Below are 12,074 nucleotides of genomic sequence, written 5' to 3'. Positions count from 1 at the left end.
AAAGAAACTGGGGAAGACCCTTGAGGACATTGGTACAGGGAGAACGTTTCTGAACAGAACACCAATAGCGTATGCTCTAAGATCAAAAATTGACAAATGGGACCTCATAAAATTACAAAGTTTCTGTACGGCAAAGGACACCATCAAAAGGACAAATCAGCAACCAACAAATTGGGAAAAGATCTTCACCAGATAGAGGGCTAATATCCAATATATATAAAGAACTCAAGAAGTTAGACTCCAGAAAACCAAACAACCCTATTAAAAATGGGGTACAGAGTTAAACAAAGAATTCTCACCTGAAGAACTTTGGATGGCAGAGAAGCATCTTAAAAAATGTTCAACTTCATTAGTCATTAGGGAAATGCAAATCAAAACAACCCTGAGGGCCGGGCAGTGGTGGCGCACGCCTGTAATCCTAGCACTCTGGGAGGCAGAGGCAGGTGGATTTCTGAGTTCGAGGCCAGCCTGGACTACAGAGTGAGTTCCAGGACAGCCAGGACTACACAGAGAAACCCTGTCTCGAACAAAAACCAAAAAAAAAAAAAAAAAAAAACCAAAAACAACCCTGAGATTTCACCTTACACCAGTCAGAATGGCTAAGATTAAAAATTCAGGAGACAGCAGGTGTTGGAGAGGATGTGGAGAAAGAGGAACACTCCTTCAATGCTGGTGGGGTTGCAAATTGGTACAACCACTCTGGAAATCAGTCTGGCGGTTCCTCTGAAAACTGGGCACCTCACTTCCAGAAGATCCTGCTATACCACTCCTGGGCATATACCCAGAGGATTCCCCACCATGTAATAAGGATACATGCTCTACTATGTTCATAGCAGCCCTATTTATAATTGCCAGATGCTGGAAAGAACCCAGGTATCCCTCAACAGAAGAGTGGATGCAAAAAATGTGGTATATCTACACAATGGAGTACTATTCAGCCATTAGAAACAATGAATTCATGAAATTCTTAGGCAAATGGATGGAGCTAGAGAACATCATACAAAGTGAGGTAACCCAGACTCAAAAGGTGAATCATGGTATGCACTCACTAATAAGTGGATATTAACCTAGAAAATTGGAATACCAAAAACATAATCCACACATCAAATGAGGTACAAGAAGAAAGGAGGAGTGGCCCCTTGTTCTGGAAAGACTCAGTGAAGCGGTATTCGGCAAAACCAGAACGGGGAAGTGGGAAGGGGTGGGTGGGAGGACAGGGGAAGAGAAGGGGACTTTCGGGGAGTGGGGGCTAGAAAAGGGGAAATCATTTGAAATGTAAATAAAAAATATATCGAATAAAAAAAAAAGGAAAGAAAAAAAAAAAAAAGAAAGTTTATCAGCAACTAACTTAAAAGTAACAGGTATTTCAGTGACCATGCCCCGGCTGCACCATGGTCACTTTAGCATCATGCTACCTGCTGAGTTAACTGCACCATCTGCGTGGTCCCAGGCTTGTCATGACACGTGGGAATCCGAACCTTAAAGAAAGAGAGGAGCTGTTGTTTATCTGTATGGCAAGTGCTCTACTGACCAAGTATTTGTGTGGACTTTTAGAACTAAGGGTGTTCATTCTTAGTTATAGCAGGAGTAGGGAAGCTAAAGTTCCCATGTCTACAATGGAGATCACTAAACACAGACGTAAATGTTCTGGAAACAAACTCCCCTGCTTCCTGCTCACCTTTCCAGTCTCTCCTTCACAAATACACACACCCAAACACACCCTCTCAAGCCTGCCAAACTTCTGAAAAAAACCCCACAGGAAACAATGGGAACGCTCAACCCGGTGCAGTTAGTATTAGTGCTATGTTTGCTGAAGGGGTGGGGGGAGAATATATATAAAAAACAAGCAAATCTAAAGAAGGAACACAGTTAAGAATAGGTCAATGTCACAAAAGCATGAATTGCAAAGAACTTGAATGCATTCATACAAAATCTGTCAGTAAAATTCAAATTCCTTAAAAACAAAGCAATGGGATAGGAATATAACTCAGAGGTGAAGCACTTGCCTAGCATTTAGGAGGCCCTGGGTTCAATCTCCAATACACAGAGAGAAAAACAATGAAAAGAAAAAAAAAATCCTCTCCATTACAAAAAATATTCCAAGAAAAACATGCTTGGTCTGACACTAAATGTTAAAAGACCATTTAGAGATGGAAAAAAACCAATGACTTTTTCTAATTTAGAAAATTTAATTTTCAGGAATTTATGCCAAAGACTACAAGTGTTCTTTTCCTGCTTACCACCCATACAGAGGGACTCTAGAGGGAGGCACTTTTGTGAATACTCCACAGGGACAACACTGCTGCACTAATCCACTAGGGGCACTGTCTGCCTGGAGGAGCCTGGAGATGTATGAAGGGCTCTGTGAGAGGGATCAACTGTGGTGGATGTGTAATGTCTCCCAGCAATAACAACAGTGAAGACATTAACATCACAAAATGCCATCAGGTTGTTTAAAACAAAACCCAAGTGTGAGCGAGCTTTCTGTAGAGTTCTTCAGAGCAGACAGACAGACTCCAGTAAGCTGTTACCTTCATTATCATTCCCATGATAGGCAGATGCAGTGTTTTCCCTGGTACTGGGGCAGGCCATCGGTCAACATCATTACAAGCTGAAAATGTAACAAAATACTAATGTAAGTGGAAAATTAAGATGGACACTTCAAGTTAGAGCTCTTTTTTGTAACATGGGAAAATATGTTAATAATAACAGCAGATAAAAGTAAACATGATGAAATATTTAATTTATAATTCTTTCAGAAATATTATGTTCTAGGAGATATATTGCTTAAGTGTTGAATGAGAGCTGGAGATGGCTCAGCTGTTCTGAGTGCTTCCTGCTCTTGAAAAGACCTGAGTCAGGTTTTCATCACTGATGTCAGGAAGCTCATATCACCTCCAGCTCCAGGGATCTGATGCCCTTTCTAGCCTCCCCCTAGGCACTCACACACCACACGTGTGGCACACACACCAGCAATAAAAATGTTTTTAATTAAGAAGAAAACCTGAGCCGGGCAGTGGTGGCACACGCCTTTAATCCCAGAACTTGGGAGGCAGAGGCAGGCGGATTTCTGAGTTCAAGGCTAGCCTGGTCTACAGAGTGAGTTCCAGGACAGCCAGGGCTACACAGAGAAACCCTGTCTCAAAAAATAAAAAACAAAAAACAAAAAACAAAAAAGAAGAAGAAGAAAACCTGTTGAATGACATGTACTTTCAAGGGCAGACTTCCTATTCATTTTTTAACCACTGTTTCTGTTTCTGGATTTCTGTTCAATGGTTATGCCAAGAACTATCAATACAAATATTGTATTGTATTATTACAGTTGATAGAACCAGATAACACTTTGGTATTTATAGGTAAAGATGCCAGACCAAATGTTCTGTATCTGTCTCACATCATTTAAAATATAAGTCTTGAATCTTCTGATTATTTAGAGTGTCACTTCAGCTTTATTAAAACTGTCTTTAAGAACTTGGGGTGCTGGTGAAGAAGAGATGATCAAATGTTAAAAGTGATAATAGCTCCATCAAAAGTTTGGTTCCCAGAACCCATGTCAGGGAGCTCACAGCAATTTGGAACTCTAGCTCCAAGGGGGATCTGACACCTCACTCACACATACACACACACAGGCACGCACTCACAAACAATAATCAAGCAAATAAATAAATCAGTGAAAACAAAAAATAAATATAAAAGAAAAGAGAACCATACCTTGGATTATGGAAAATCAGTAAACTTCTTGTCCTACAAGCATGAGGAACTGAGTTTGATCCCCAGAACTCAAAAAAATATCAGACATGATAACAATGCATGGTTATAATTCAAGCACTGGGGAGAAGACAGGAGGCTCACTCAGCCTAACCTAATTAAAATGCCTCAAGTCTCAGTAAGAGACCCCACTCCAAAAATCAAGATGACTGGCTCCTGAGGAACTCCACCAAAGATTTACCTCTGGCTCCCACACACATCTTCATGTGCACTGGCATACACATGTGCCTTTGAAAACATGTGAACATGCATGGACAGACACACACACACATGTAATACATAGAGTCACACATAGTACATAACTCGTATAATATTTAACTTACCTGCTTCCAAGTAAGGTTCATTTTTTTCAAAATATTCTGGTGCTATCTGTTTGAGTACGGTGTGAAAAAAATGAATATAAGGTAGTTTGCTGATCAAAACCAATGACTGAGGAAAGAAAGGGGACAAAGGATGTTTTGTTTTGTTTTTATGCTTAATGATTATAGTTGAAGTTTGCCAATTATTTTGCATGAACAATTATTAATGAGCTAAAATTCAGCAAAAAGGAGTATGGATTTTGAAATTGATAGTTTTTGGGTTTTTTTACAGCAGATGTTTAGAAGGAAAATACAAAGACATAACTGAGAAATGAAAAATTTTAATCTTGTTAAGATTTGAGAGTGTTTCTCAACCTGTGGGTCATGACCTTCACAGGGGTAGTACATTAAATATCCTGTATATCAGATATTTATATTATGATTCATAACAGTAGCAAAATTACAGTTATGACTAGCAACAGAAATAATTTATATTGAGGTCACCATAATACGATGGACTATATTAGGAAGGTTGAGAACCACTGCTTTAAGAACTAAAGGAATATTTACAGATATTCCTGCTCTTCAGGTAAAACAATTTCCTCCAAAACAGACAAATATAATGGACAATTTTAAAAGCCAAACTGTTCGTTTTAACTGTCAACTTGAGACAATCTATAACCACCTAGGAAAAGAATATCAGTGAATGATCCTGTATATAAGGTTGACCTATGTCTGTGGGAGATTTTCTTGGCTTTGTTAATTGAGGTAGGAAGTCCCACCCACTGAGAGTGAAACCATTCCCTAGGCAGGGATTCCGAACTGTCTGAAAGTGAAAAGAACAGACAGCATGCTGTGGGTAAGTCATCAGTGTCTCATGCTACTGTCACTGTGACCTCTCCACAACAGTGGACTATAACCTGGAACTGCATCTAATATAAGTTACGTTCTCTCCTAGTTTGCTTGGGTCAGGGTATTTTATCACAGCAATAGAAGCAAACTAAGATACCTACCTATTGTATACAACATATATCAAAATTAGCCACATGAAGTCTGTCTTTCATCATCATCATCATCATCATCATCATCATCATTTTGATTTTTTTAAACAGTGTTTCCCTGACTTTCCTGGAACTAGCTCCGTAGACTAGGCTGGCTTGAAAATCAGAGATCCAGCCAGGCAGTGGTGGCGCACGTCTATAATCCCAGCACTCTGGGAGGCAGAGGCAGGTGGATTTCTGAGTTTGGGGCCAGCCTGGTCTACATAGTGAGTTCCAGGACAGCCAGGGCTATACAGAGAAACCCTGTCTCAAAAAAACAAAAAACAAAACAAAACAAAATCAGAGATCCACCTGCCTCTGTCTCCCAAGTGCTGGGATTAAAGGTGTGTGTCATCACTGTCCTGCCACATGAAGTCTTTCTATGAAGGAAAAACAAACTGTGAAACGTGGCCCAGATCTATATGCCTATTGTGTTCTACAGTCCAGCTGTTCTGGCCTAGCTACAAACTTAAAAATTGCAACTTTCAGTATGATCACTTTAGAGTCAAATTACACTGATTTTTAAATGTAGGTTTTCTTTCCTTGAAAACTTCTCTTTTTAATTAAGATTTTATTTTTATTTATGTGTATATGTGTGGGTGTCCACAGAGACCAGAAAAGGGCTGCAGATCCCCTGGAGTTGGTTATAGCTGCTTGTAAGGTATCCAATATGGGTGCCTGGAACTGAACTAGTGTCCTCTTCCAGAGGTCCTGAGTTCAATTTCCAGCAAACCACATAGTGGCTCACAACTATATGTGATGCCCTCTCCTGACATACAGGCATATATGCACACAGAATACTCATACATGAAATACATAAATAAATAATTTTTAAAAATTACAGAACATGGTGGCACACACCTTTAATCTCAATACCCAGGAGACAGAGGCAGGTAGAGTTCTCTGAGTACAAGGCCAGTAAGATCTAAATAGGAAGTTCCAGAACAACCAGGGTTACATATATAGTCAGACCCTGTCTATAAGTAAATAAATAAATAAATAAATAAATAAATAAATAAATAATAAAAATGGGGCAGGTGCCTATAATAAAAAAGCTCAGGCAAAATATAAAAATCCAGACATGATTAAGTTTAAATATTTCTACTTTGGGGTTGGGCAATTGAGACAGGTCCTATGTAACCCAGGTTGGCCTCAACTTCCAGATTTTTCTATCTCCACCTCTGAAATATTCAGACTATAGGTAGGTACCATTAAGTCCAGCTCTTGCTTCCCTAGTCATAACAACATAAAACACTTCAATGGTGCACATAAAAATTACCTTCTGAAAGTAGCCTCTTTTAAGAGTTTTATCTCGAACTTGTCGAAAATACACATATCCATAAAAATATGCAGGATCTTTCTATGAAAGAAGACAAAAATATATGTGTGTGTATGTATGTATGCATATATGTGTACATATGTATACACAGATATCCTTTAACAGTAACACTGGGCTTCTTTAGTAACCCAAGTCAATATGTAAGAGATATACAAAAGTTAGTGATACGTTCCTACCAACAAACAGCAACCAGAAGAAAAAATAACCTGCCAACTTGCCTAGAAATTATAACTGCAACCTATGAACTAAAGGTGGGACTTTTCCCTAGGAATTCATCAGCTTATGTTCTTAATTCACATCTAGACTTGCAAATTGAAATCAGAAAACCACCAAGTCAAGACTTTTCTCTGATGCTACATTGTTTCCTAAAAATTTGCAGTAAATACCTCTGAGTTATAATAAAATCTGAGGCACTGGCAAAAGGGAGACCACTTAATTATGATGGTATTTATTATATAATGGTGCCCCACCTGCCCATCTCAACAGATCACGACCAAGCAAAGCACCTCACCATGCTAGTCAGCTTTTACAATTTATAATGGCATCATTTCCAGAACAGTAACTTTAGAGTCAATTCCACTCACATGCCGAATCCTCATCACTTAAGGAACCCAGCTAGATAATAAAGTAACCCTCAGGCAAACAACACTACAAGGTTATCAAAGGTGACGGAGCTGGCTAGCTCTGAAGGAGCAGGTGCCAGGGCTTGCTCTCGCACGGACGCTTTCCCACCTTTAAGTAAACTGGTAAATCTTTGTCAAATTCATCAAGGAGACAGTGCAGGGACACCCTCCTCCCAGAAGACTGGCGGAATCTAAAACAAAACTGGGTGTCTCCAAGACAACCTAACAAAACAGAAAGGGAAAGAAGTCAGGACAGCTTCAAGTGACGTTTATCCAGTTTCATTAATATCACAGTGAAAGAGCCTTATACATACTTTTTACCCATTTCTTCATGTTTTAGAAAAGAAAAAAAAAAGCCTAGAAATCCTAGGACATAGTGGTACACATCTTTAATCTCAGTGCTTGCGAGGCAAAGGTAAATAGAGCTCTGGAGATTGAGGCCACCCTGATCTACATAATGAGTTCTAGAACAGCCAGAGCTACAGTGAGACCCTGTCTTGAAAAGAATAAAATAAGAGAAATTCTGACCTTGCTGCAGGCCACCTTGCTAGTTAGAGGTAAACTCCATCTTGATTCCCAAGTCTCTTCACAGTTTCCTATGTCTCTTTCCAATGCCATTCATTTTTCTTTTGTCTGCATATGATGTTGTCTTACATATATAAACAAATGAAGACACACACACACACACACACCTACAACTACTTCTTTCAATCTACAACTTTATAAACTTTTTCTGTTTTATTTTTGAAACAGTATCTCACTATGGATATCCTGAATTCTCTATGTAGACCAGGCTAGTTTTGAACTCAGTGATCCCCCTGCCTCTGCCTCTCAAGTGCTGAGATTAAAGGCATGTGCCACCATACTCATCTATAGAAAATTCTTAAAAAAATCTTGTTGATACAGAATTATTGCAGAGTGTCTGACCACACTGTGAACCTTGAGAATGTGCTGTTTACTGGAAAAATCTGTTTCTAGTTGTGGTGTAGCTCAGTCCTTAGCACACACCTTTAATCCCAAATAATGAAGGTAAAGTTAGTTTGTAGAAGGAAGCTCACACGTTTGAAAGTGATGTTTAATGGAGTGGCAGACAAAGTGATGAATCAGAGAAAAATTTGACAGAATAGGATATGACCAACTCGCATGAGAAGAGAGAGGAAAGGGAAGCTACTTGAGGGACAGTGCAGAGAGGAGGCAGTTTGACGGGGAGAGTTGTACAGAGACAGGGTGAAGCGAGAACAAGCTAGGCACAGGTGAGGACAGAATGAGCCAGAGAGAAAGAGCTAGAAGATTAAAACAGATTTCCAGAGTTAGTATAAGGCCAAGCAGAGCAATTCAGTCAGAGGCTGAGAGAAGTCAGATTTGAATCACTCAGCTTGGAGAGGAGGTTGAGCCAGAACAGCTGAGTTGACCAGCCAGCTAGAGTTCAGAAAGAACAAGAAAGGGTGAGCTTATTCAGCAGTAATTCTCAGAGGCTGAAAATGTTCTAGGTCTAGATAAGATTGTACAGAGGCTAGAGACTTCCAAGACTAGGCCTGGGTTAGCAGACTGAGGCAGTGAGCCTCCCAGACAACAATTACATTGGGAAAATGAAAGCTATATTTACACAGGGTCTCATGTAGCTCAGACTAGCCTCAAACTTGCCAAGCAGCTTTGACTTCTGACCTTCCTGTCCCTCCCTCCCTAGTGCTGAGATCACAGTCATGCCATCACGTTATGTAGTGAAGGGCACTGAAGATAGGTATTCTTGTGTGCTAGGTAAGCACTACCCCACTAAACTACATACCAGCTTCCAAATGTACAATTAAAAGCAGACAAAGCTGGAATGTTTTAGGATACATGTACCAGTGATTAGAAATTAATAATAATAGTAAGAAGAAGAAATAATAATAATAATAATATAATAATGAAAAATATAAAAGCCTTTATTTTAACAATCAGCAGTTACACTTGGAGGAGGGAAGGGAAGAGGCTTGAGGGGGTTTTGAGGTGCTGGCAATGTTCTACTAATTGTTCCTGAGTGTGTTTTACATTTCACAATGAGAAGGCCTTTTAATAACACATACCATGTAAGATTCGGTAAGAGTCCATAATCAACTTATTATCTTAATCATCTGAATTAACAATTAATTTTCAGCTTTAATCATTTCAGCAAGTCTCTTTAAATGCAAATCTTAATTAAATTTGTCAGGCAATAATTACTTTAAAAAACTATTAATACTCTAAAAGTTAGCTTACATGAAAGCTGGTAAAACAGCTAATTCAGGTAAAAGTATTTTCTACTCAAATCTGATGAACTGACTTCAACCTCCAGAATCCATAGATGAAATAGAGAACTGACACCTGACAATTGTCCTTTGGCCTCCACACATGCATGGCAGCACACTGGCACATGTGCACCAATATGTATATATGTGCACATGTATACACAAAGTAATAATTTTTATAAATATGTTATCAAATTTTAAATAGTTACAGTAACATCTGTTAGATTTTTTTCCCCAGGTAATAAGTTAGAATTAATATAATAATGCTCAAAATTTTTGTCAATCTACATGTATTTTTATTTCCTTCTCATATGGCATTCTAAACAGGAAATGGAAACTTCACAATCTGTTCAACCTTTTTAAAAGCCAAATTATGTATGTATACCTAATGGCAATTATAGACATTAATATTTCTTTGCTATGAGAGAGAAAAATGAAAGAAAATGAGTTTCTTTGTGTTTTGAAACAAAGTCTAGACTGGAACTCACCATGCAGTCAAGGCTGGTATCAAACTCAAAAATCCTCCTGCCTCAGTCTCCTGAGCTCTGGGATTACAAGTATATACCACACACCCAGATCTAGTTTTGCTTACCTATTTAAGCAGAGAAAAATGCTCTGTGATATAGTCTAGTATTGTTTTAGTTATACTTATATAACTTATATATATACACTTATATAACAATGATGCAGATTTTCTCTTTAGAAAATGCTACAGTTTGAATATCAAGTGTTCCCTCGAAGGGTTCATTTATTAGCAAGCTAAGTCCCTAGCTGATGGCACTACTTTTGGTGGTTCTGAGCCGACCTTGAAGAAGCAAGTCACTGGGGTGTGGCCCTGAGAACACCTTTACATTGAGCTTCTTTCTGCTGTGCCCTCTGCTTTCTCTGTAGTCATGAAATGAGCTATTCCATCAGACTGAGCTGTATTTTATGAGTAAACAGCAGGTTAGTGAAGTGCAGTTTGCACGCACACATATATACCTGTGAACATGACAAGCCCTTTACAAACGGAAGTCATCTCCTCAGCTCCAAGCTGTTATTGTTAAGGTTGACTTTGTTTTATTTGTATGAGTGTTAGCCTGCATGTATGTGTGTACTACAGAGGCTAGAAGAGGGCATCCGATTCCTCTAAAACTCAACTTATCAACAGCTGTGAGCCACCATGTGGATGCTGGAAATGGAACCTGAGTCTTTTACAAAACAGCAAATCCTCCTATCTGCTGACCGGCCCACCCAGCCCTGGCTATTGTTTTTGGTTTTTGGTTTTTTTTAAATATCATTTCACTGATAATCAAAAATGCTTTTCTTCATTTAACAAAAACCTCTCTCAAAAGCCAAGCTCTTCAAATCAGAGTTGTCCGCTCCACTGGTCTCTGGACAAATTGTCCATTCAAAAGGTACCAGTGCATTCAGTCATGGTTCTTCCTATATAATGTCAGAGAGACAGCAGATAGATCTTCCACTTTAAGAATAGTATAAAATAATTTTAAAGCTTCTTTTACCTGAACTGAGATAGCAAAGTTAAAGGTAAATAGAGAATCTTCTTATACCAAAACAGTCACTCAAAGAGTAAAGAAAAAAGATTGTTTTTCTTGATGACATAGACAACTTGAAAAGACTATTTCTACATTATCACAAACATGGGTATGATGTGGCTCAGAATACATGTGACTATGATATCTTCAAGACTAGCCCCTGGTAGAGCATATTGGCATGTGCATGTAACCCCAGAACTAGGAAGACGGAAAGATCAATCACCAAGTGTCCGAGCTAGTCTGATGATCACCACAGCAGCAGCCAACCACAAGGCAAAGGACAAAGGCTCCACTCTGCAGCCTTTCAGTCTCTGCACTCATCCCCTACTGTGACTACAGCAGCAGGGATGGAATTTCTCAGCTCTTCTCAGGTACAGACATGCACAAGTACACATGTGTGGAAGTGTGCAAGTGCATTCGCTTAAACATATGGAAGTGTACAAGTGCAGAAGTACAGACATGCACAAGTACACACGTGTGAAAGTACGCAAGTGCATCAGCTTAGACATGGAAATGTGCAAGTGCAGAAGTGTGCCAGTGAGAAGTACAGAAGTGTAGCAGTGGAGAGAAGTGTAGATGGGTATTAGTGCAGCTTCTGCACTAACACCTGTTCATAAACTGGCTACTGCCATGTGATCAAATAAATATGGAAGTTGAATACACTTAAAACCTTTTCTAGAAACCTGATATTAGCATGACAAATTTAGTTTTGTTTTACTAATATTTTTCAAATTTCATTTTTCTGATATTTTTAGCATGTATTTTACAAAAGTATTGGCCCACACAGACATTTAAAATAAAAACAAAACCAGGCGCTTTAGCACAGATAATTTAAGGAGTATACAGTATATTACAATGTCCTTGCTGTTTGACACAAATATTGTCTGCAAGCCAAGTCTACCCACAAGGCCTGTTTTTTCCTTGAATTATTGCTACTTAAAATTCTCTCTACTGAGCCTATGTTTTCTCCTTTGACATATTTAAAATATGAAGATTACTGTCCTTGAGTATCCCTCATACCAGAGCTGAAGGAACACCTACATTCAGATGGTGATAATGGTAAACAATGAGGGAAAAGTCTGGCCTGTGGGGCTGATAGCAAGCACACTCTAAATTCACATTCAGAAAACAATGCATGCAACAGAAACAAGGCCAAGCCCGAGTTTTCTTCTAAATTCACGAAGATCCAAGATGTGTAGAAGC

The 12,074-nt window shown here is 38.9% G+C and overlaps 1 protein-coding gene across 2 annotated transcripts in view; it reads right to left on the bottom strand.

Annotated features, from left to right (window-relative positions):
* Window positions 1-12,074, bottom strand: part of Dennd6a (DENN domain containing 6A) — a 55,748-nt gene that overhangs the window by 29,635 nt on the left and 14,039 nt on the right. For both annotated transcript variants that reach the window (XM_052189940.1, XM_052189941.1), the window contains exons 4-8: window positions 7,179-7,291; window positions 6,387-6,467; window positions 4,092-4,197; window positions 2,532-2,611; window positions 1,416-1,478 (exon numbers count right to left, since the gene is read on the bottom strand). In XM_052189940.1, the coding sequence (XP_052045900.1) occupies window positions 1,416-1,478; window positions 2,532-2,611; window positions 4,092-4,197; window positions 6,387-6,467; window positions 7,179-7,291 (443 nt within the window). The remainder of the gene's footprint in view (window positions 1-1,415; window positions 1,479-2,531; window positions 2,612-4,091; window positions 4,198-6,386; window positions 6,468-7,178; window positions 7,292-12,074) is intronic.

This window comes from Apodemus sylvaticus, chromosome 8, assembly GCF_947179515.1.
Source record: "Apodemus sylvaticus chromosome 8, mApoSyl1.1, whole genome shotgun sequence".
Lineage (NCBI taxonomy): Eukaryota > Metazoa > Chordata > Mammalia > Rodentia > Muridae > Apodemus > Apodemus sylvaticus.
Note: the sequence above shows the minus strand (reverse complement) of the source record. Positions and strands in the feature narration are given on the sequence as shown.